General features: G+C 42.0%; 1 protein-coding gene across 1 annotated transcript in view; it reads left to right on the top strand.

Annotated features, from left to right (window-relative positions):
* The first annotated feature begins 271 nt into the window (after positions 1-271).
* The window catches only part of EVL (Enah/Vasp-like), a 165,343-nt gene continuing 139,123 nt past the window's right edge, over positions 272-26,491 (top strand). The window contains exon 1 of the mRNA XM_060003933.1: positions 272-774. Coding sequence (XP_059859916.1) covers positions 770-774 — 5 coding nt within the window. The 5' untranslated portion in view covers positions 272-769. The remainder of the gene's footprint in view (positions 775-26,491) is intronic.

Raw genomic sequence — 26,491 nt, 5'->3', positions numbered from 1 at the left:
GGGGAGGGGTACACAGCGCTCCACGTGCCGCGCCAGCGCCCCGCCCACTTTGGGCCCCGCCCTCCTCTTCGGCCCCGCCCCTCACGGATCGCGCTTTCTTCTATGCCCCGGCCCCCTCACATCCGCCAGTCCCACCCCGCCCTCGGAGCTCCTCCCCGCCCCTCACTGAGCACCCTTCCTTCGAAGCCCCGCCCCTTGCGGCCCGGCCGGGCCCTCACGACCCGCCCCCCAAGGTTCCGCCCCGCCCTTCGCACACCCCGGCTCAGCTCTCCTGGAGGCGCGGACGGTGGGGCCCCGCGCCTTTTGTGTCGGGTTTGGGCCGCCGCGCGCGCTCTCTCCTCAGTTTCGACTCGCGGGCTGACTTTGCCCGCGCGCCCTCTTGCCTCTCCGTCGGCGGCCTCGCAGCCGCCCGCGCCCGCCCGGGGACCGCGTCCCCAGTCTCGGGCGGGCGCACGCTCCCCCGGCCGGAGGGACCCGGGCGACGCTCGCCCCCTCCCCTCCACTCCCCTCCTCCCGGCGGCGTGCGCACACGGCGGCCCGGGCACGCGCCCGCCAAGATGGCAGGGGCCGGGGCCCAGCTGTCAGGCGCCGCCGCCGCAGCCCGTCCCCGCAGCTAGCGGCCCGGACGCCAGCCCCGAGAAGATGAGCCCTCGCTGCCCCCCGCAGCCCAGCGAGACGCGGAGCCGCCGCGCCCGGGGCCGGCTGCCCCGCTAACGCCCCGCGCCCCGCGCCGCGCCCCCGGCCCCGCGCGCCCGCCCCGGCAGCGACAATGAGGTGAGTCGGCGGGCGCCTGGGCGTGGGGAGGTCGGGCGGGCGGCGTCCGGAGCGCTGGGCGGGCTTCGGTAATACCGTGGGGGTGTGGGGGACCGTGAGAGGGTCTGGGGGAGTCGGAGTGGGCGGCCTTCTGGAAGCAGCGGGGTGTGCCGGCCTTTGCAGCTCGCGGGAGGCACACGTGGGGGCTGGGGGCCGCGCGGGGAGGCCGACCGCGCGGCAGGTGTGGCCGCCCCCGGCCCGGAGCCCCTCCGGCCTCCCTCCCCGGGGTTCTGTACCCTTGGTCGAAGCCTCCCTGTGCCAGCGCTCTGGGGCTTACACGTTAAGTGGTCGTTTCTTTCCACCTGGAGCTCCTTGCCGGCTTCAGCTCCCTTTTTCTTGTCCCCGTCTCCTTTCTTCTTGCACGCCGGTCAAGTGCAAGACCCGCAATGTACAACTTATTGGTTTATCACCCAGCCAGGGGGACTGGTGGTTACCAGTTCGAGAAAAAACATTGCCAGCACCCAGGAGCTCGGAATTCTCTCTCCGGAGGTAACCCAATCCTGACTTTTTGGGGATGATCACGTCCTTGCCTTTTGTCTGTGTGAATTTACCTTCGAAACATATATCCCATAAAAACTGTAGTGTCGTTTCATTTTGACTGTTTTGTGATCTTTATATAAACGAAATACTAATGAAATATATATTCTTTTGTGTCCGGCTTTTTCACTCAACGTGCTTCTGAGATTCATCCATTATGTCGTAACCGTTGTTCATTTTTATTAATCTATAGTATTCCGTTGCATGAAGTACTACAATTTAGCTATTCTGGTATTGGTAGACATTTGAATTGTTTCTAGCTTTAGACTATTAATAATAATGCTGTTTTGAATATTCTTATACATCTGGTACATTCATTTCTGTTGGGTATATACCTAGCAGTGGAACTTCTAGGTCAAAAATACCCATATCTTCAACTTTAGGAAATAACACCAAGTTTCCAAAGTGTTTGTACCAATTTACACTCCTACCAGCAAATGTATGAGAGTTCTCGTGCTCCATGTCCTTCTCAGTACTTGTCAACACTTACATTTTAGCCATCCTGGTGAGTGTGAAGCCATCCTGGTGAGGTATCCCATTGTGTTTTCGGATTGCAGTTTCTTGCTGACTGATGAGGTTGAACATCTTTTCATGTTTGTTTGGTATCCTCTTTTGTGAAGTGCCTGTTCAAAAGTGTTTTCTTTTGGGATTTACATGCCTTTTTCTTCCTAATTTGTAGGAGTTCTATTCCAAAGTCAAGAAGATAGTTTCCTATGATGTCTTCTAAAAATCTTACTGTTCTGCCTTTCAAATTAAGATCTACAGCCCACTTGTGACTTTTGTGTAACTTGTGGAAAAGCGGTCAAATTTTATATTTAGCAGAACCGTTTATTCAGTATTGTCTATCAGAAAGGTCATCTTTTCCCCATAGTTCTGCAGTGCCACCTTTGTCATCTTCCAGTCTTCCATTTGGGATCATTTCTTTCTATCTGAGGAATACCCTTTAGAATTCCTCATGCAGGTCTGCTGGTGACAAATTCTTACAGTGTTTGTTTGCAAATGTCATTATTTATCCTTCATTTGAAAAAAAAAACAGATTTATTGAGATATAATTCACATACCATAAAATTTACCCATTTAGAGTATGCAGTTTGGTGGTTTTTAGTATTTTCACAGAGTTAAACCCTTACCACAATCTAATTTTAGAACATTTTCCTCCATTTTAGAAGGATCTTTTCAGTAGTTACAGAATTCTTGATTTACCGTTGCTTTCTTTTAGCACTTTAAAGATACCTCATTGTCTCTGACTTGGATTGTTTCTGTTGAGAAGTAACTTGTCTGTCGTTCTTTGAAAGTCATGTTTTTCTCTGGCTGCTTTTAAAATGTTCTCTGTGTTTGGTTTTCAGCAGTTTTTTCTGTGCTGTCCTTAGTATGGATTTTTTTTTTTTTAATAACTTATAACTTAGGGCTTCTTGAGTCTTTGGCTTTATGTCTCTCATTAGTTTTGGAAGTCATGAGCCCTTAGGACTTCAAATATTGCTTCTGTCCCATTCTCCCTCACCTTTCCTTCTGGGGCTACCATTATACATGTTAGGCTATTTCACTGTATCTTCCTTCTGTGTTTTCTTAACCTTCCTTCTGTGTTTTCTGTTTGTCTCTTTGCCCTTCATTCTGGTTATCTCCTCACTTATCTCTCCTATCAATTGACTTTTTAATTTCAGTTATTATATATTTTTTGATACTTTAATTTCCATTTGCTTTTTTTTATGGTTTCCAGCTGTCTGCCAAAATTATCAATATTGTCTTTCATCTCCTTGAATATAGTATGTATGATTATGTTAATGTTTGTCCAATTATGGCAGTATTTGTGAGTCATTTCCAACGTCTGTTTCTCTTGGTTTTCATTCATATTGTCTTAGCTCCTTTTGTGCCTAGTTGTTTTTGTTTTTTAATTCCATGCTGGACATCATATTTGCAGAATTGTTTGTAGAAATAATTTGAGGCCTAAGAAGATGTTTTTCTCTTCCAGAGATAATTCACATTTGCTTTTGCCAGACAAACGGGGCACTTATAATCTGGGGTCACTTCAGTGTAGTCTCAAGGAATTGGGCTGTTTCTAAGCTGAGCTCCAGTCCTTATGAGAGCCAGCCTGTTCTGTTCACCTTTAGTGCTCATGTTCAGCTCTTCACCAGCACCTTTATCCTCCAACCTAAAGCCAAACTTTTAGGATTCCCTTCAAAGTTGGCAGAAATCTCCAGGGGAAAGTAGCCCCAAATACTGAACTTACCTCCCTGAGCCTCTGATAGCCCTTCTTCCTCCAGGCCTCCAAGCAGATATTTATTCTGCTTTTTTCCCTGCTTTTTTAGTTCTTTTCAGCTGGAGGATTGTTCTGATGTACTAAGTTCATGTTTACTGGAAGTAAAAGTCTCTGATGTATGCATGTTAGGAGCAGTTTGAGTCAATATTCAATTTCAGAGGAGACTCAAGCTACCTGGTTACAGAAGCTGTGGGGAATAACACCACCAATTTTTTTGTGTTATAACTATTTTAGATCATTTCAGTTTGTGAAATGCACTTAGAATCAAGATAACTTTAAGAATAAATCTTTATTTCCTCTTAATATGTAATTAATTGAAAAAATGGCAGATCATTACTGTAAAGCAAAGGATTTTGGAAGCAGGTGCTTTCCTCTCTTCTTTTAATATTCATTTCTTTCTCCTGTCTTGATTTCCTTAATTGTTTATTTGATAAAAATTACCCCTTTCTTGGCCCACTTGAATAGAACATTTCATTTTTTGATCAATAATGACATAATAGTATTCTCAGATCCCGTTTTGGGGGGATCAAATGACAAGGCATGGATATAGAAATGAAAGTTTTTAAATACTTTTTCCAAAATGAGTCATTCAGTTACCCTTTTTCTTTACACAGATTTTTTTTTAAAACGCTGCTAGCCGTTTAACATGGTTCTCTGTTGCAGACTGTTTGTAGTTAAACATCTATACGTGTATATTTACATGTACCTCTTGAGGTACGTGGCTTTTGCAAATGGACCTGAATGAGTCGAGGAGGTCTGTTCATCATTACCGCTGTTGTCAGTTCATTTGATTTGCATATTTATAAGCAGTGTGGCTCATCTGTGAAAAATGCTCTTTTTTGTTCATTCTGAATTTTTTTAACGAAAACGACACATTTTTCTTGTTAGATAATCTCATGGGAGTACATAGATATGACGTTTTGAAAATGGTCTGAAATGGAGCCTCTAAACTGATGCTTTTCAGGAATGTCTCAGAAAGGCATAGAGCTAGAGATGCATTCTAACAAATAAATTGAACATTTGAGGCACATGTCCACATAGTTTAGTTTTGCTAAACTATGTGGACATGGTGAATTATCCGAGTCACTGTTTTGCTGACTTGGATAATTAAGGATGTGTCTGAGTTTTTCTTAATTTTCTAGACTATTGCCTGAATTCTTATTTCCCTTTTCCTAAGAGACGTTATGTATTCTCATATCTCATTCAGAAATCATTTTTCGAGGCCTTACCGTTGCCTGATACTGGATTTGGTGGTAAGGAGGTAGAAGGGGCCAAACCTCCCCTCCCCCAAATAGTCTCTATCCCTAAAAGATTTACAGAGATTTACTAAATCCCTTTGTGCATCATTTTTCTACTTAAAAACAAAGATGCCCACATACACAGTATACAATATATTTCTGCTTATATACCTTAGTCATCTATCTGTTGGGAAGGTTCTCTTCTGTGAACGTTTTCCCCCTCTGCCTTTTATCTTTTAAAGATTTGATATATAGAAGTTTAAGATTTTTATGTTATCAAGTCATTTTCTTCGTGATTTTTCCATCGTTTCTTATGTTTTAGCATTTGTCTAGTAGTTCGGTAAGTATTAAGTTGTTTTTTATATGTAAAATTTCACAAAAGTTCATCCTTCAGATTGTCTGGAATATGAAGTAAAGATCAAAATTACATTTTTCTTCGAAATGGCTGATCAGATACTTGATTATTTTAGTAGATACGTGGCGGAGGCATCAGGAATGGTTTCTAAGTTGGATGGCAGAACAAACCTGCAGATTCCAAAACCCTCTCCAGGGCTGCATGGTAACATCGGAAGCAGGATCACCCGCAGTCTTCAGAGAGCTTGCCTGCCCCCGCCAGGGCCAGCCTTGTGTGTGTAAGGCATGGCCAGCCTACCATCTCACAGGTCTGGCTGTGTGCCAGGGAACTACCTCATCTGGGCCAAGGGCACTTTATCAACTTGGAGTTCTGCAGAATGCAGTGCGGTTACAGGGTACAGCACGAGATACCCAAGCACAGACACAGTCTTCACACACCGCAGTTAGCCAGCACTAGCTGACACAAGTACATCTCAGCTTATTGCTGCAGGATAGGGGCAGGGGAGCATTCCTCCAGGAATCTTTGGAAGTTGTGTTCGGGAGACCAGCTGCGGGGTTGCGGCGCTTCTGTGTGTGTACCTTCGACTCTCTTCGGTTGTTCTGTTTTTAGACCTGTACCGTTACTATATTTACCTTGTGGGTGGTGATTTTTCATATGAGCAACATCATCTTTTTATTAATGTCCTTTTGAATTTTGCTGGGTTGGTGGTTTTGTTTGTATCTAGTTACATAAACATAAGAAATTTAAACTTAGTTTTATAACTGCACATAAACAAGCCACATGAAAATATATCGGATTGTTTCACATGAAGATTTTTTTCCCTGTAAAGGTAATCTATATACTACCCAGGTTTGAACCTTGCGGTAGACTATAGGCTCGGTGACTCCGAGTTGAGTGAATATCATAACTGCCTTAATAGTGTGACGATAACTTAGACAAGAGTACCTCCAGCTGACGTCAGGGTGGGGTGGGAAGGACAGTGGTCCCCGCAGCAAACAGCTTTTTCTCTTTCTTGGCCTGAAAGGAGAAGACCTCATAGAAATGACTTCTAGTGGCAGTTTTTATTTTTCTGGTTTAAATGTAGTATGTATTGAATGTGGAGAATTTGAAAACAGAGAAAGTATAAAGAAGACAATAAAAGTCAGCATTGATCCCGCTGTTTAGGGATAACCCATTAAACGTGGGGTATAGTCTCTTTATCTTTTTCACGTGTAAGTGTAACGTTTTCACAAAATTGATATTATACTGTGTATTCGTATTGGGCATTTTACATTCAACATATATGCATTTCCCCTTCGTTAAATGTTCTTTGAAAACATTTAAAATAGCTGCATAATAGTCTATCAGATGATATACCATAATTTATTTACCAGTACCCCAAGTTTGGGACAGTTAGCTTTGTTTTTAGGATTTCATCATTGTAAATAATACGATGATAATGACTGTACATAAATCTTAGGGTATGTCTCTGATTATTTCCTTAAGATAAGTTAGAAAAATAGTATTATTACTGGAACCAAAGGCTGTTGATAAATTTTAAGCAAAGAAGAGAGAAAGATAAAGTTAATGAAAGGGACTTTATTCCTGGTCTTAAATTGGAGGTTCCCCTCCCAAAAAGCAAAGGCCTAGGAGAGGAATCAGAAGTAAATGGTGTGGTTGCATCTGCTTGCCAGTGGGGGGAGCCCTGTTCTCAGGTCCTCTATAGCTACTGTGAAGATGGATTGTCTGTCTTTGTCTTTAAGGCTGTGGGAAAGGCATCTTCTGCTTCTGGGTTTGGACTTAACGTAGGAATGTGAATGACCTTTTTCTTTTTATAATATTGAGTTAGGCCACATTTGTCCCTTGTATTCTAAACAGCCTGGGTTTTAGAGTCTAATAGACCTGGATTCTGCCCCAGAGCCACTCCTTACCAGCTGACTGACTTTGAGCAAATTACTTAGCCTTTATGAGCTGACACTTTTCTCAAACATAAATGAGGATAACCCTCCTTTCTCGGGGTTTTGTGAGGATCAGATGAGAATACATAGAAAGGTCTCGGCTTACGGTGTCCAGTAAAGGTGAGCTGTTTACTTCCCCCACCTCAATTTGTTATGTCTGTGAAGGAGATGAACCCGGAAAGATCTGGGACAATTCTGATTTCAGATATTCTGCCCTTTTGTCAGATTGCTATATAAGTTCTCTACCATATGTGATAATTTTTTGGTTTAGAAACCACAGTTGCTATTGATGCTTCAACTTCTAAAAATGATTCAGGGCCATTCTCTGTAAAAGAGACAAAATAGAACTACTGAAATAAAGACAAAACAGGAGGCATGTTATTTTGGGGTAGAGGAGATCATTGTACCAGGAAATTTAGATTAAGAAACAGTTACTGCAGTTGAGCAGTTAGTTGTGAAAGTCATGGAGGTGGTGGCAGAAAGGGCAGTGGGAGCCAATGTGACACGTTTTCTGAGTGTCTTAGCGGAAATGGGCAACGTCCCTTACAAGGGCTTGGTTTTGGAAGCCTCTTACTCACCTTCTCCAGTCCTTCCCCCTTGTCGTATATCTGCCCTGGGCCCCTGTGTAAAGCTTCCAGCACCTTAAACGCTCTGTGGGTACTGCCCTCCTCTCTGGGCTCTCTCTGTGGAGCTGTGTCTATTGCTCTGATCTTGTCTACTTCATTCTCCTCCAGAGGATCCTTAAGTAAGAAAAGGTCTGATGGACTAATTCATGAGTTGACCAGAGTTCAGCTACTTCCTTTTCCTCTTCACCTTGCTAAGTTCTTAGCCTTCAAATCTTAGCTTAAATGTCACTTCCTCAGGGAGGCAGTCCTTGACTCCGGCCCGGGCTGATGGCCCTTCCCGATTATTTGCCTCTGTGGCATTCCATATTTCCTCTTCTGTTATTTTATTTTATTTTATTTTTGGCCAAGCTGCGTGGCATGTGGGATCCTAGCGCCCTGACCAGGGATCAAACCCATGTCCCCTGCGCTGGAAGCACGGAGTCTTAACCACTGAACCGCCAGGAAAGTCCCTCTGTTACTTTTTATATTTATAATTACTTATCTTTTTCCTCCTATGCTTCATAAAGGATTATGCTAGTTTCCATCTCTGTTGGGTCCCTAGAGCCTAGCGCTGTGCCTGGCAATTGGTAGATGCTTAATGAATATTGATGCTGCCACTTGTACGTAAAATGGGTAGTAAATCATGACATTCCTTCTGCATTGTCATGGGTCCTTCCAAGTACCACATTCAAGGCAGCTCCCAAATGAGTGAAGCTGGCATCCAAGATGAAAACTCTTTCATTATGTGCTCAATGAGTTAATGAATTCCTGGGTGACAGTGCTTTCATCTGGTGTTTCCGTACCACTACCAGGAGACAGGATTTGTTTATTGATGTGTGGATGGATTCTTTTTTCCTGAATTTTCTTTGTAAGGACATTGTGCACTGTAACTCTCGATGTCCCTGATGTTTCTCGAACTTTAATGTGCGTAGGAATCCATGTGTGTATGTCCTTCCAAAATGCAGATCCCAGGCCCCATTGCCAGGGATGGAGGAATGCTTTTCATAAATCTTTTTTTTTCCTGTTTTTATTAATAGACTTTATATTTTTTACTCTTTTTTTTTTTTTTTTGCGGTACGCAGGCCTCTCACTGCTGTGGCCTCTCCCGTTGCGGAGCACAGGCTCCGGACGCGCAGGCTCAGCGGCCATGACTCACGGGCCCAGCCGCTCCGCGGCACGTGGGATCCTCCCAGACCGGGGCACAAACCTGTGTCCCCTGCATCGGCAGGTGGACCCTCAACCACTGCGCCACCAGGGAAGCCCTAGACTTTATATTTTAAAACAATTTTAGAGTTATGGAAAAGTTGAGCAGAGAGTTCCCATACACTCTCCACATATATAGTTTCCCCTGTTATTAATATCTTACGTGGTACATTTGTTATACTTAGTAAACTAATATTGATACAATATTATTAGCTGAAGTGCATAGTGTATTCAAGTTTGCTTGTTTTCACCTAATGTCCTTTTTCTGTTCCAAGGTCTGATCCAGGATACCACATTACATTTAGTTGTTAAATCTCCTTAGACCCCTCTGCTGTGGATAGTTTTCCAGACTGTCTTTAATATTTGAAGATCTTGACTATTTTGAGGAGTACTTGTTTAGGTACATTGTAGCATGCCCTTCTGTTGGAATTTGTTTCATGTTTTTCTCATGGTTAGCCTGGGGTTGTTAAGTTTCAGGCAGGAAGATCGCAGAGATGAAGTGACATTCCATTCCATGTTACAGAGGGTACATACTGCAGCGTGACTTATCACTGTTGACGTTGACCTCGATCACCTGGCTGAAGCAGTGTTTGTCAGGTTTCATCACTGTAAAGTTACTCTTCTAGTCCCCTTTTCATACTGTCTTCTTTTCAAGACGGTCACGATTCGTAGCTCACACGTAAGGAGGAGGGAGTCATGCTCCTTCTGCTGAGCGCTTTTTAAATTTTAATAATTAAGTATTTATTTTTGTGTATTAGAAGAAAATCAGTGCATCAAATTAGTGGCATTTTAACTGGGTTCCCCAGAAAACTGTACCCGAGATGAAGGCTCCTGTGTGTTTGGAGGAGAGCACAGGATTGATATTTGTGGGGCCCGAAGGGAGAAGCCTATATCCGTTAGCTACTGTCTCCATTTGGCAAAGGATTGCTCCACGGGGCACTAATTGCCCCCGTACATGGTGATGTTCTCAGTGGGTCCTGACAGGGCTCACGTGGCAGCCCCCTGCGGCCGCAGCAGGGACTGGACACAGGTCAGAGCCCGGGCAGAACTGGTTGCCTCAGGGGTGGCTAGAATAAGAAACAGGTAAGGCAGGAGGGGCTGAAATGACACCAACTAGGTGCTTAATGCACGTGATTTTGTGGGGATTACTTCTCTCTTTTTGAAATTTTTTTTTACTCACTGCTTCTTGATTTTCAGTCATGGCTCGAAAGTTTTCTGTGATACCAGCTTGAATTCACCTATGTTTTTTCTAGTACTTGTACAGTTTCTTTTCTTTGTCAAACATTTAAATCTTTGATCCGTTTGGAATTAAATATATGGTATGAGAGCTGGATCCAATTTTAACCTTTTCTATCTGGTTTTTCAGTTATCCCAATACCCCTTATTAAAAATTTCATTTTCTGGGACTTCCCTGGTGGTGCAGTGGGTAAGACTCCACACTCCCAATGCAGGGTGTCCAGGTTCAATCCCTGGTCAGGGAACTAGATCCCACATGCATGCCTCAAATAAGAGTTCGCACATACCACAACTAAGGAGCCCACGTGCCACAACTAAGGAGCCTGCCTGCCGGAATTAAGGAGCCCATGTGCTGCAACTAAGGAGCCAGCGAGCCACAACTAAGGAGCCCCCAGCTGCAGCTAAGACCCAGCACAACCATATTAATTAATTATTTTAAAATTCCATTTTCTCCCAGTGTTCTGAGATTCTGTCCTTTGTCATATTTAATTAATTTAACCTATTTCTGGATTTTCCATTATGTTCCATTGGTCTGCATTTATTCATGTGTCAATACCTCACTTTTGATTAAAGAGGTTCTATAGTGTGTTTTAATATTTAGTAGGGCTAATATTCTCTTACTGCTCTAGTGAGTTGATTTTAAAGAAAAAGATTAATTGATAGCACTCACGTTAAACAGATATGACAAAAATCATGAATGACCAAACAGTGCTTTAATCCAAGGGAACAAATCCAGAATGGCATGAGTCAGGCGTCTGTCTGCCCCTCGGGGAGAATTCTCACTTATAACATGACATGTGTGGCTTTTGAATATGAATCCAAGGAGGCATCTGTGAGGCTGGAGGACACTTACAGGCAATGCGACCCCTCGGGCCAGGATTGTCAGCACAGTTGAAGCACCCCCTCTGTCACTCTCCCTCCAAAGTATTGATGAAACTGGTTTATTTTGGAGGGTTTTGACCTGTAAAAAATACTCATTTGTCAAACCATAGAAAGTTAGATTCAGAAACTTAGAAATTCTCTAAGTCCAGTGGTTTTTAACCCTCACTGGGCATCAGCAACAGTTGAAAAGGCCCTCTTCCCCACCCTCCACCTGATGCCCGGGCCCTACCTTAGAGAGTCCATTAATCTGGGATGAGATGTTTTGCTGTTGTTTCATTTGAAATCTCCAGGTTATTTAAGTGTGCAGCCACAGTTAAGAACTGCTGATCTAGTCCTGAGTTTCAAGACTGGGGCTGGGTTTTTGGAATGTAGTAAGTGCTCAATAAGTGTTTGTTGACGAATGAATGAGCCCCTATTTCTCAGATGAGAAAAAGGACACAGACTCCAGAGGCCACTTGCCTAGGCCTCACAGGCAGTGAGGTATTAGGGGCATGAAGCTCAGATTTCTTGTCTCGCAGTTCTGGTCTTATTTTTCACTCTTCTTCACCCACGGTTTCCTCTTTAGTTATAGGCAGAAGTAGGCAAGAGCATTTGCTCTCTTGATTCGTGGGTTCATCTTTATGACCTCAACCCTAGCTCCTCCTATTCAGTACAGCAAAAACTTGGGAATGAGCCTGAGACTTCGTAGTGAGACAGCTGGACTATGCTGAAATTTCAGCCTGCGTTCAGTGTCTGCCCACCTCTAGGTAGGGGTCAGGGGGAGACAGGAAAGGAGGAGCAGGGGCACCAGGGACTGCCATTCCTTGTGTATCCGTGCTGTGTCAGGCTCTGTGCCTAGGAGTTTTCAGCTCTCTCATTTTTTGAAGGGAGGTCCATGCCTCCAGCCATAAGGTGTGTGAGATTTTAGATTACAGTGCATGATGACATTACTTTTGATTAATGCTTTGTTTGAATTCAGGCTTTATGGTTTTCTGTTAGTCAGCAGTAATGCCTAATCTCTATTTTCTCACACTCCACATTGCTTCATCCCCTAAATTTCTTAGTCACCTGGGAAAAACTGAAACTTCAGAACTGCAGAAATTGTAGAGACCAACTAGAGAAGACTTGAATTAAATTATGAGTGATTTATGTTAGAAAATTGCCGTTTGGTTTCGTTTTAAACACGTTAAGTTGTACTGGATTGAGGGGTTCTACTTCTGGAACTGTTTTAGTCCTATTAAGAGCATGAAAAGTTAAAAAATAACATCCCAACCAAAAGACACAGACTGGCTGAATGGATACAAAAACAGGACACATATATATGCTGTCTACAAGAGACCCACTTCAGACCTAGGGACACATACAGACTGAAAGTGAGGGGATGGAAAAAGATATTCCATGCAAATGGAAATTAAAAGAAAGCTGGAGTAGCAATTCTCATATCAGACAAAATAGACTTTAAAGACTATTACAAGAGACAAAGAAGGACACTACATAATGATCAAGGGATTGATCCAAGAAGAAGATATAACAATGTAAATATTTATGCACCCAACATAGGAGCACCTCAATACATAAGGCAAATACTAACAGCCATAAAAGGGGAAATCAACAGTAACACAATCATAGCAGGGGACTTTAACACCCCACTTTCACCAATGGACAGATCATCCAAAATGAAAATAAATAAGGAAACACAAACTTTAAATGATACATTAAACAAGATGGACTTAATTGATATATTTATATTCCATCCAAAAACAACACAATACACATTCTTCTCAAGTGCTCATGGACCATTCTCTAGGATAGATCATATCTTAGGTCACAAATCAAGCCTTGGTAAATTTAAGAAAATTGAAATCGTATCAAGTATCTTTTCCGACCACAACGCTATGAGACTAGATATCAATTACAGGGAAAAAAATCTACAAAAAATACAGACACATGGAGGCTAAACTGTACGTGACTTAATAACCAAGAGATCACTGAAGAAATCAAAGAGGAAATCAAAACATACCTAGAAAGAAATGACAGTGAAAACACTATGATCCAAAACCTATGGGATGCAGCAAAAGCAGTTCTAAGAGGGAAGTTTATAGCAATACAATCCTACCTTAAGAAACAAGAAACATCTCAAACAACCTAACCTTACACCTAAAGCAATTAGAGAAAGAAGAACAAAAAAACCCCAAAGTTAGCAGAAGGAAAGAAATCATAAAGATCAGATCAGAAATAAATGAAAAAGAAATGAAGGAAACAATAGCAAAGATCAATAAAACTAAAAGCTGGTTCTTTGAGAAGATAAAAAATTGATAAACCATTAGCCAGACTCATCAAGAAAAAAAGGGAGAAGACTCAAATCAGTAGAATTAGAAATGGAACAGGAGAAGTAACAACTGGCACTGCAGAAATACAAAAGATCATGAGAGATTACTACAAGCACCTATATGCCAATAAAATGGACAACCTGGAAGAAATGGACAAATTCTTAGAAATGCACAACCTTCCGAGACTGAACCAGGAAGAAATAGAAAATATGAACAGACCAGTCACAAGCATTGAAATTGAGACTGTTATTAAAAATCTTGCAACAAACAAAAGCCCAGGACCAGATGGCTTCACAGGCGAATTCTATCAAACATTTAGAGAAGAACTAACACCTATCCTTCTCAAACTCTAAACTCAAAATATAACAGAGGGAGGAACACTCCCAAACTCATTCTACGAGGCCACCATCACCCTGATACCAAAACCAGACAAAGATGTCACAAAAAAAGAAAACTACAGGCCAACATCACTGATGAACATAGATACAAAAATCCTCAACAAAATACTAGCAAACAGAATCCAACAGCATATTAAAAGGATCATCCACCATGATCAAGTGGGGTTTATCCCAGGAATGCAAGGATTCTTCAATATATGCAAATCAATCAATGTGATAAACCATACTAACAAATTGAAGGAGAAAAACCATATGATCATCTCAATAGATGCAAAGAAAGCTTTCGACAAAATTCAACACCCATTTATGATAAAAACCCTCCAGAAAGTAGGCATAGAGGGAACTTTCCTCAACAGAAGAAAGGCCATATATGACAAACCCACAGCCAGCATCGTCCTCAATGGTGAAAATCTGAAAGCATTTCCACTAAGATCAGGAAGAAGACAAGGTTGCCCACTCTCACCACTATTATTCAACATAGTTTTGGAAGTTTTAGCCATAGCAATCAGAGAAGAAAAAGAAACAGGACTCCAAATCGGAAAAGAAGAAATAAAGCTGTCACTGTTTGCAGATGACATGCTACTATACATAGAGAATCCTAAAGATGCTACCAGAAAACTATTAGAGCTAATCAATGAATTTGGTAAAGTAGCAGGATACAAAATTAATGCACAGAAATCTCTGGCATTCCTATACACTAATGATGAAAAATCTGAAAGTGAAATTAAGAAAATACTCCCATTTACCATTGCAACCAAAAGAATAAAATAACTTGGAATAAACCTACCTAAGGAGACAAAAGACCTATATTCAGAAAATTATAAGACACTGTTGAAAGAAATGAAAGATGATACAAATAGATGGAGACATATACCATTTTCTTGGATTGGAAGTATGAACATTGTGAAAATGACTCTACTACCCAAAGCAATCTACAGATTCAATGCAATCCCTATCAAACTACCACTGGCATTTTTCACAGAACTAGCACAAAAAATTTCGGCTTCCCTGGTGGCACAGTGGTTGAGAGTCCGCCTGCCAATGCAGGGGACGTGGGTTCATGCCCCGGTCTGGGAAGATCCCACATGCTGTGGAGCGGCTGGGCCCGTGAGCCATGGCCGCTGAGCCCGCGTGTCTGGAGCCTGTGCTCTGCAATGGGAAAGGCCACAACAGTGAGAGGCCCGCGTACCACAAAAAAAAAAAAAAAAAAAAATTCACAATTTGTATGGAAACACAAAAGACCCCGAATAGCCAAAGCAATCTTGAGAAAGAAAAACAGAGCCGGAGGAATCAGGCTCCCTGACTTCAGGCTATACTACAAAGCTACAGTAATCAAGACAGTATGGTACTGGCACAAAAACAGAAATATAGATCAGTGGAACAGGATAGAAAGCCCAGAGATAAACCCATGCACATATGGTCACCTTATCTTTGATAAAGGAGGCAAGAATATACAGTGGAGGAAAGACATCCTCTTCAATAAGTGGTGCTGGGAAAACTGGACAGGTACATGTAAAAGTATGAAATTAGAACACTCCCTAACACCATATACAAAAATAAACTCAAAATGGATTAAAGACCTAAATGTAAGGCCAGACACTATAAAACTCTTAGAGGAAAACATAGGCAGAACACTCTATGACATAAATCACAGCAAGATCCTTTTTGACCCACCTCCTAGAGAAACGGAAATAAAAATAAACAAATGGGACCTAATGAAACTTGAAAGCTTTTGCACAGCAAAGGAAACCACAAACAAGACGAAAAGACAACCCACTGAATGGGAGAAAATATTTGCAAATGAAGCAACTGACAAAGGATTAATCTGCAAAACTTACAAGCAGCTCATCTAGTTCAATATCAAAAAAAAAAACAACCCAATCCAAAAATAAGCAGAAGATCTAAGCACACATTTCTGCAAAGAAGATATACAGATTGTCAACAAACATGAAAGGATGCCCAACATCACTAATCATTAAGGAAATGCAAATCAAAACTACAGTGAGGTATCACCTCACACCAGAATGGCCATCAAAAAAATCTACAAACAATAAATGCCGGAGAGGGTGTGGATAAAAGGGAACCCTCTTGCGCTGTTGGTGGAAATGTAAATTGCTACAGCCACTATGGAGAACAGTATGGAGGTTCCTCAAAATACTAAAAACAGAACTACCATAAAACCCAGCAATTCCACTACGGGGCATGTACCCTGAGAAAACCATAATTCAAAAAGAGTCATGTACCAAAATGTTCATTGCAGCTCTATTTACAATAGCCAGGACATGGAAGCAACCTAAGTGTCCATTAACAGATGAATGGATAAAGAAGATGTGGCACATATATACAATGGAATATTACTCAGCCATAAAACGAAATGAAATTGAGTTATTTGTAGTGAGGTGGATGGACCTAGAGTCTATCATACAGAGTGAAGTAAGTCAGAAAGAGAAAAACAAATACTGTATGCTAGCACATATATGGAATCTAAAAAAAAAAAAAAAAACTGGTCACGAAGAACCTAGGGGCAAGTCGGGAATAAAGAGACAGACCTACTAGAGAATGGACTTGAGGATATGGGGAGGGGGAAGGGTAAGCTGTGACAAAGTGAGAGAGTGGCATGGACATATATACACTACCAAATGTACAACAGATAGCTAGTAGGAAGCAGCCGCATAGCCCAGGGAGATCAGCTCAGTACTTTGTGACCACCTAGAGGGTTGGGGTAGGGAGGATTCGAGGGAGGGAGATGCAAGAGGGAAGACATATGGGAACATATGCATATGTATAACTGATTCACTTTGTTACAAAGCAGAAACTAACACACCATTGTAAAGCAATTATACTCCAATAAAGATGTTAAAATAAATAAATAAATACAAATACACACCAAAGGGGGGGAAAATGAATCAGTTTGAAGGCATAGGAGAACTACAAGGCAGAAAGGATTTGCAGAGCCAAGATTTGGTAGAGGGCTGTCAGGTAAGCCCGACATTGGGCACCAGTTCTTCCTTTGACGCAGTTGTCATTGCTGAAATTGTCAACTGAGAAGCTGGTTAGAGCTTTCGGGAGATTCATGGGACAGGGGAGATTTTTAAAAAAAAGTTGGTATTTGCACCCTTGCCAGGGACGAGGAGCCCTAGTAAACGCCCCAGTTTTCATAAGGGCTCTGCTTAGGAGCAAGGGTGAACTTAGGCATAGACTGGCCTTCTCAGGAGCTGGAGTACTGCTTTGAATCATCTCAATATCTAACTAGATTAAGGTGACCCGGAGTGGTTTGTACCCCTGACCTACCTATCTGCGCATTGGAAACAAAAGCAAATCCTCCTAGAGGAGCCGTGAATTACCTATACAGTTTTTATTTTTAATAATAAATTTGTTTTTACTTTTGGCTGTGTTGGGTCTTCGTTGCTGCGCATGGGCTTTCTCTAGTTGAGGCAAGAGGGGCCTACTCTTCGTTGTGGTGCACAGGTCTCTTACTGTCGTGGCTTCTCTTGTTGCAGAGCACGGGCTCTAGAGCGCAGGCTCAGTAGTTGTGGCGCACGGGCTTCATTGCTCTGCGGTTGTGGGATCTTCCCGGGCCAGGGATCGGACCCGTGTCCCCTGCACTGGCAGGCAGATTCTTAACCACTGTGCCACCAGGGAAGCCCTATACAGTTTTCATATACAGTGACTGGCACTCGATCAAAAATTATCAGATATATGAGAAGATAAGACTTAACCAAAAACCAAGGGAAAACATAGACAGTAAGGACAGACATAATAAAATGATCGACTTGGATTTTAAAAGAACTATGATTAGCATATTTAAGGAAATAAGTTGTGTTTTACCTTTTCTTGTTCACCATGGCCATCTCAGCTTAGAGGCTGACTCAGACTCCAGACAAGAGTGTTTATAGTATTTCAGTGGAGGACACGTGTGAACAAGTGTGACTGCCAGTTGTCCTTGGGCGTATTTGCATGGTTCTAATCATCTTTGCTTAATCCCCTGCTGTGTAGCTTTGAGGTAGGGACAGAAGAGAATTGGAATGATGATCACAGGCTTTTAGATCTCAGAACTAGAAGAGCCCCTGGAAGTCAGTATATTGACCTTTTTATTTTTATCTTTGAGAGACGTGTACATGGTGATTGGTTTAGGCAATGTAAACACATGTGGAAGTTATTTGACACAATAAAGGTGGTGTTAAATACTTAATGTAAACATAATTTCAGTAAATATGAGTAGTTTTTTTTTTGTCTGAGCCACATGGCTTGTGGGATCTTAGTTCCACGACCAGGGATTGAACCTGGGCCCCAGCACTGAAAGCGCCAAGTTCTGACCACTGGACCTCCAGTGAATTCCCTAAATGTGAATACTTTAAAAATACTTTAGAATTTTAAATTTACTATAATAAATGTGAATTTTTTTTTAAATAAAGTATAGACTTCTCTGTATTATAAATACATGACTACTGCTTATTTATCTATTTTCACATGTCACACCTGCTTAAATTTTTACTTGAAAGATAGATATTGAGTACCTACCATATGCAAGACAGTGGTACTAGGGATGGGGCGAGTGAAAGTTGGACCTTGGGTAGTAGTATGTAGCCAAGAAGGGGAGCGTGAGGCATCTGAGATGAGAGTGCCAGAAAAGAGGTATGGACAACACAGTTTTTTTAATTTATGTTTTTGCATTTGCAGTGGGCTAGGCTAGGCTCTTCTATCTTCTGTTTTCGTTCTTTTACACTTCTTTTTACTGGTTTATTCTTTCGTCCAGTTGGCTTTTCAGTTGCTTGAAAACAATAGTCTTCAGAAAGTCTCTCATCAATTTAGTTTAATGTCTCCGGTTCTTCAAGTTATTCATGATTTCTCTCTAATTAGTGGCCCTTTAGAGGGCTTTCCTTTCACTGAGCTCTGACCCACTGAAGTCATTAGCAATTTAAAAATTTAAATTCTCTAACATTTGCCTGAACACAGAAAACTGTTGGGCCTGGCACACGTTTGAAGCCCTTTATACAAAATGGAAACACCACACCTTGGAGCCTCGGTGCCTATAAACAGATGAAAATCAAATATACCCATTGATGCTGCGTTCTTCTACCAGCTGAGATTTCTAACTGATCAGCTTTAGGGACTTCCTTTCCTAGGAAGAAGGAAAATGCTCTCCTCGTTTTGTGTCACTGTACAAAATAGAAGTGTAAGCCATACACTGAATCAGAGAAGAGTCCCAAATGGAAGAGCAGTACTAGAAAGAGAACCAGCTGGTCCCTTCACGAGAGCAAAGAGTGATACACCTCAGAGTGTCCACATCTGTGGGTGATGAGGCAGCGACTGTGAATCACACAGATGGATAATCGTCCACTGACTTTCATCGAGTTCACTGATTCCTGGGCTGTGAGTAGAAGACATGGCTATCCACACCTGTAGCTTATTCCTAAGAAGACAGAGCACAGGTACCTCAAGTTCAGCGTGTCTAAAACTAGACTCACTACCACTATTTTATGAGCAATTGATTTTTGACAAAGATGCCAAGACAATTCAATGGGAAAAATAGCCTTTTTAGCAAATGCTGGGACAACTGAATATCAACATACAGAAGAATGAAGTTGAACCTACCTACCTCCATATACAAAAGAACTCAAAATAGGTAATGAACTTAAATGTGGAAGCCAAAACTTTAGTCTCTTATAGGAGGAAATATGAGTAAATCTTCATGGCCTTGGGTTAGGCAGTGATTTTTTAGACATAACACCAAAACACAAATGGTATCAATAAAAGAAAAAAATAAATTGGATTTCATCTAAAGTAGAAACATGTGTGCTGCAAAGTATACTATCAAGCAAGTGAGAAGACAGTTCACAGAATGGGAGAAAGTATCTGCACGTTATATATCTGATAAGGGACTTATATCTAACATATACAAAGAACTCTTACAACTCAATAATAAAAAGAAAACTGACTTTAAAAATGGGCGAATGATTTAAATGGACGCTTCTCCAAAGAAGATGTACAGATGGCCAATAAGCACATGAAAAGGTACTCAGCATCCTTAGACATGAGGAAGTACAAACCAAACCCCAGTGAGATACCACTTCACACTCACTGGAATAAAAGGGACAGATGATAACAAATGTTGGTGAGGGTGTGGATGCTCTGCACACATTGGGTAAGTGGCTCTGTGGGTAAATCTCATTGGAGCCCTCAGACACTGGCTGGGGTGAATGTAAAAGGGTACAGTTGCTTTGGAAAACAGTTCGGTAGTCCTTCAAAACATTAAACAGAGTTTCCATGTGTCTTGGCATTTCCCCTGTGAGGCACATACCCGAGAGAAATTAAACATACGTCCATACAAAACTTCTACATGAATGTTCATAGGAGCATTATTTATAGTAGCCGAACAGTGAAAACAACCCAAATGTCTGATAAATGGATAAATAAAATGTGGGCTCTTCATACAGTGGTACCCACTGATGAGGTACCCATACTGATACAACAGGGATGAACCTTGAAAACGTTATGCTAAGAGAAAGAAGCCAGTCACAAAAGACCACATATTGTTTGATTCCATTTATGTGAAATCTGTGGAGACGGGAAGTAGGTTAGTAGGGCTGAGGTTAAGGGGTAAGAATGGGGAGGGGCTGCCGAGGGGTGTAAGGTTTCTTTGGGGGATGATGAAAACATTCTAAAATTAGATTGCAGTGATTGTCGTGCCGCCTTGTGAACATACTAAAAAATCATTGAATTGTGTACTTTAAATGGGTGGTTTTTATGGAATAAAAAATCTCTTTCTAAATAAATCTGTTTAAAAAAAAAATAACTGAACACATTGCTCTCCTTCCCAGACTTTCCTTCTTCCAAAATCCTCAATCTCAGTGAGCTGCGCACTGTGGTCCAAACTAGGAACCTAGAGGCTTGATGGAGTCAGATCCAAGTGGTTGCATCATTATCATTATCATGTCTTCCTCCTTAAACTCTCTCTTGTCCCCTTCAGAGCCGTGATACTGACATACATAGGCCTTCATCATTATTAAAATGCCATAATTATATTCCGCTTTTGTTCTCTACCTCTTAAACTGTCTCCTCTGTATTTTGTTAAATTGTCAATACTCAAATCTGAGTTAATATTCTCTTCCTGAGTTTCTTCAGGATATTTCTGTGTCTTTCTGGGTAAAGTGATGTCTCCTTAGCTTAGTTTACAAAGTATTGCATGAACTGGCCTCTCTCTCCCTCTTCAGAGTAATTTCCTCTGTTCTCCATATTATAAGGAGCCTACCCTCACATGTTCTTTCATATGATACCTCCTGATTATAATGCCAATTTCAAGTGGTCAGCAGCCCCCTGTGGCTACCATGCTGGACAGCACAGATTACGGAACTTGCATTATTGCATCATAAGCACTCAGTTAATACTTCTTGAATGTAATCATAGCCATTATCTATGTTCGGCATTTACCCAGCTTCTGCTTTTATACTTTTGGTGGTAAGGTGTTCCCTGGGTTGTTACGTTACTAACCCAGCCCTGGGTATCTCTTCCTTCTTCTTATATTCAGCTGGTGTTTGCTTCTCTAAAATGTCTACTAGTTGATCCAAGTACTGCATCATCCAAAACGGCACCCAGGTTCTTAGACTATGGCAGTCATTTCCTCGACTTTGCCCCAGGTTAACACACTGCTCACTTGAGCTTTGTACAACAGGTTCTAGTTTGTCAGTGGTGCTTACAGATTGTTGACTCCAGTTAAGATGTGGATATGGTGTGACTGGTGCAGAATTCAGGGCTTTATCAGCTCTCTTTCTGATATGTACATTTCAAGTTGTGCAGCCCTAATTGTTAATAAGTTTCAGCATTGGGCACAAAGTTCAGCGAGTAGGCAGTAGCTGGCTGAAAGAACTATTCATTGAATGCATGTTGAATAAGCTTAAGACTTTTAAAGGTTTTTGGAGGGAGTGTTTTCTGTCACCGAGGTTGTGATCAAGTAAATTCTAATCAGTCTTGTCTGAAATTATTTATTGCCTCACTGCTATTAAGGCACCTCTTTTTTAAAAAATAAATTTATTTATTGTTTTTTGGGGGGCTGCGTTGGGTCTTTGTTGCTGCGCGCGGGCTTTCTCTAGTTGCGGCGAGCAGGGGCTACTCTTCGTTGCGTTGCGTGTGCTTCTCATTGCAGTGGCTTCTCCTGTTGCAGAGCACGGGCTCTAGGCGTGGTGTGGGCTTCAGTAGTTGTAGAGCGCGGGCTCAGGAGTTGTGGCTCGCGGGCTGTAGAGCGCAGGTTCAGTAGTTGTGGTGCACAGGCTTAGTTGCTCCGCGGCATGTGGGATCTTCCCAGACCAGGGCTCGAACCCGTGTCCCCTGCATTGGCAGGCAGACTCCCAACCACTGCACCACCAGGGCTCTTCTTTTTTTAAATCATAAGAATATTTGATCATTATAGAAAAATTTGAAGACGATGGATCAACAAAAATAAGAGGAAAAGCAGTTGTCATCACATCATCCATTGACAGTCACTGTTAACTTTCTGCTGTGTATCCTTTTCCACCGGGCGCACGTTAAAAAAAATGTATATATTGTGGATTTGTACTATGCATACAGCTTTGTAATCTTTTTTATTTACCAGTTCATCGTGTTTGATGACATATTTGTGTTATGAAGTACTCTAGAGCTTAACCTTTTTCAACATCTTATGAAAATTTTCAGACTTAGAAAAATCACATTATCCAGTAAATATCTATACTCCCACCACCATTTCACTATATATGCTTTGTCACTTCTCAATCCATATACCCATCCTTCTGTCCTTCTGTCAATTCATGTTGTTTTTTTTGATGAGTTTAAACTTTTTAACAACTCACTAGTATTTCACTGACTGGAAGTAGCTAGATTATCTAACCAGTCCTCATTGTTGTATATTTATATAGGTTATTTTCAGTTTATATTATGGTTGTTCTCTCATTGTTGAGTTTTGAGATTTTGTTACTCAGTGTGGATGTAAGCATTTGTCAGATATGTGATTTCTCCCGGTCTGTAGCTTGCCCTTTCATTTTCTTGGCAGTGTCTTAAAGCACATATATCTTTAATTTTGATGAAGTCCAGCTTACCAATACTTTCTTCTATGGACTGTTCTTTGCCTGACTCAAGATTAGAGAGATTTTCCCTTATGTTTTCTTCTAGAGGTTTATAGTTTTATACTTAGTCTGTGATCCATTTTATATGGTGTGAAGTAAGGGTCTCAGTTCATTTTTTTCGTATGGATCTTCAGTTGTTTTGGCACCATTTGTTGGAAAGACTATCCTTTCCCCATTGAGTTGTCATAGCACCTTTGTTGAAAGTCACTTGACTATCTACCCATTCTTTCTTTTTTTTTTTTTTTTTTGCGGTACGCGGGCCTCTCACTGTTGTGGCCTCTCCCGTTGCGGAGCACAGGCTCCGGACGCACAGGCTCAGCGGCCATGGCTCACGGGCCCAGCCGCTCCGTGGCATGTGGGATACTCCTGGACCGGGGCACGAACCCGTGTCCCCTGCCCCGGCAGGCGGACTCTCAACCACTGCGCCACCAGGGAAGCCCCTCATTTATTTTTAACTTGCTACAGCATATAATAAATCTCTCATTTCTGTTTTATTCTTTTTTACCTCTGTTCCTGATGGCTTCACTCACCAAGCATTTTGGAAACAGTGTATTCCCATGGTGCCTCTCATCTTGATTATTGATGCTGGGTGGCAGAGATCTGAGGGCATTGTGAAGAATTGGGAAAATACAGTGGCGGGCCCTGCGTCTTACCCCTTCTCCCTTCCACCAAGGTTGGTTATTTGCCTGGGAAAGTAAGTGATAACTATTGAGTGCCTAATTGGTGAAAATTTCATAAGAACAACGATTGAATACATGCTTTAACTGTAAAAAAAAAAAAAAAAATACCATCTAGCATGTACTAGGATATCAGCAAAGCTCAGAAAGCTTTCTTAAGACTAAAAGTTAGTTTCTTCCAGTACTCTCTCTCTTGAAGTCATCTTTCTCTGGGCAGTAATTTAATTGTTTTACAGTTTGTGAAAATGTGATTAAATGTAAAAGTGCAGCTTGGTAAGAAGATGTGAAATCTGTTTCTCAATTAATGTACTCAGTAATAAGGATGGCAATAGCTTGTACTAATGAGTACTCTTCACATGCCATCCTTGTTCTAACCACTTAACATACACTGTCTCGTTTTACCTTCGCAGTACTCCCAGAAGGTAGGTGCTGTTGCTGCTCTCTTTTCATGGTGAAAAGCCTGAGGCACAAAGAGACAAGCGACTTGTCCTTTTGGCTGGAAAGCATGGGCCCCAGCAGGTCCCAAGCACAGGAGTCACAGCCCTGTACTGCTCAAAAATTCACAGTGGTGGAGTTCCAGATACTCTGTTTATCTGTGATCCTAGCCTTCAGTTAGTACTCGATATTCCCCGTGTTTGCTATTGCATTTATTTTTTAAATCACTTGTAAATGTAATTGTTTGCCCGAGCGTAGCTCCTTCAGCATTTCTCGTATGGCTAACATAGCTATCTGGCTTCTCGTTGAGAATTTCAAGCTTTGAGGAAGTTGAGAAGCAGAAGGAAAGGACAGTTCAGTTTCTTTTGTCTGTTGCCGTTCGTGCCTAAAGGGCAGGTTGACGGCCAGCCTGTATCTGTTAATCAGCATGTAGGCTCATCCCTTATGTAGTAAAGGTCTGGAGATGGGGGTGTTTTACTGCCACATTGAGCATGTGGTGTATTCTGAGCGTCCACTTACCAAGAGGCCTGACTTCGATTCCGAGAGAGGAAAGGATTAGGATACGGAGGGCATAGGGAGCGAGGGTGGCGTAGGGCTGTTGTCACTGGAGATAGGTCTGAGGTCAGTCGCTTGAGGAAGGCGGTAAAGAGGGCATTAGGCCTGGATCCAGGAGAGCTGGGTTCTGGGCCTGCGCCGCCCAAGCTCCCTGGCAGCCTTGGTGAGTCATTTCCCTCCTCTGAACCTCATCGTCACCATCGATCTGTTTTTGAAAGGAGACTGAACTAAGTGATGTCCAAGGACGCTTCTGGTATGCTAGCCTGTGGTCCCGTGGCTCTTTCAGACCCGGGAGGACAGTGTGCTGACGTGCAAAATTAGGGCAGAATAAGTCAACCGGAGGCATAAACATAAGTATCTTTCTCGGTTGTTCGCATTAGGGAAAAGTGATCCTGATGTAAGCTACCTGGTGTCAGCCTCTGGCCCCGTCCTTGATTAAGCAGGGCTAAAGGCACAGCTTTATTTTCCCTCCCCTCTCATCTTTCCCAAAGGGAAGTACAGGGCTGGTCAAAAAGTTCGTTCGGTTTTTTCCATAAGCTGGCTCTAGTAGCGCTTAGTTGTCTTTAACTTCATTTGAAACAATTTTGTTAGATTGTATTGTGACAGCTGTCATATCAGCATGCATTTTAAAAAAACTTATCAAAATTGGTAAATTTTTGTGTAGCCATTTTAGTATTGAAGATGGAAGAAAAAAAGCAACATTTTCAGCATATTATGCTTTATGATTTTAAGAAAGGTAAAAACAACTGAAATGCAAAAAAAGATTTGAGCAGCTTATGGAGAAGGTGCGACGACTGATCAAACATGTCAAACGTGGTTTGCGAAGTTTCATGCTGGAGATTTCTTGCTGGACAGTGCTCCATGGTCAGGTAGACCAGTTGAAGTGGAGAGTTGATGTCAAATTGAGACATTAATTGAGAACAATCAATGTTATACCACGTGGGAGATAGCCGACATACTCAAAATATCCAATGCTATGTGCAGTTCCCTGTCTGTTACCAAGCATGGCTGGCAGTGTAAGGCTTGACTTTGATCAGGGGCACTTTAACCGCTTAGATCCATAGTTTCCCCCCCTCTGAAGTCAGCATAATAACCCCTGCCTTGCCTGCCATGGCAGATGATTCTTTGGCCAGAGAAGACGGTGTGGAGAACTGCTTTGAAAGGGTTCTGTAGATGTCAGCTGTCACTGAGGTGCTCCACAGTGAGAGCGTGGGTGTGTCCATTAGGTAAGGGTTTCAGCTGGAGGCATCTCAGATGGGTTAGTACTTCCTCTTAAACAGTGGGAAGAAGCAAGAGTTCCCATCTTTCTCATCAGGAGAACAAAACCACAAGCCGCCAGCACTTCCGCCAGCTCCCTCGTTCCGTGCTGTGCAGTCTTTAGCAACGGGCTGAAATAGACCAGGGTTTCTTGGGAGGCAGTGATTCCAGCCAGATCAAGGCAGACTTTATTTTCAGGTAGACAGGGATTAGGCTATTCTGGGAACGTTCATGAAGGTCAGTAAATTATTACTAATTAATAAAATCTGCATGTTTCTCAGATTTTAAAGGCTGTCCAAGTTTAGTTTATTGGAGCCAAGAGGCTATAATATAAATTGAACCAAAAAACTCCCATAATAATCATAGTAAGTCTTTCCATTTGTATAGTACCTGATACTATACAAAAAGCTTTTACATAATTATCACAGCATCCCAAGGGGTAGGTGAATATTACACTCATTTCATAGGTGAAAAACTGAGAACTTGTCCAGTGTCACACAGTTTGTCATTAGCAAACTTGAGACTAGAGGGAAAGAACTCTTTTATTGAACTTTTACTAAATGCAAACTGCTTTCACGTTTACTGTCTCATTTAATCCACATAATAGTCTTATAAATTGGTACAGTCCCATTTTATAGGTGAGGAAACGCAGGATCAGAGGGGTTGAAAATGAAGTGTTCAAGCTTAACAGCTAGAAAT

The sequence above is a fragment of the Delphinus delphis genome, chromosome 2 (genome assembly GCF_949987515.2).
Source record: "Delphinus delphis chromosome 2, mDelDel1.2, whole genome shotgun sequence".
NCBI lineage: Eukaryota > Metazoa > Chordata > Mammalia > Artiodactyla > Delphinidae > Delphinus > Delphinus delphis.
Note: the sequence above shows the minus strand (reverse complement) of the source record. Positions and strands in the feature narration are given on the sequence as shown.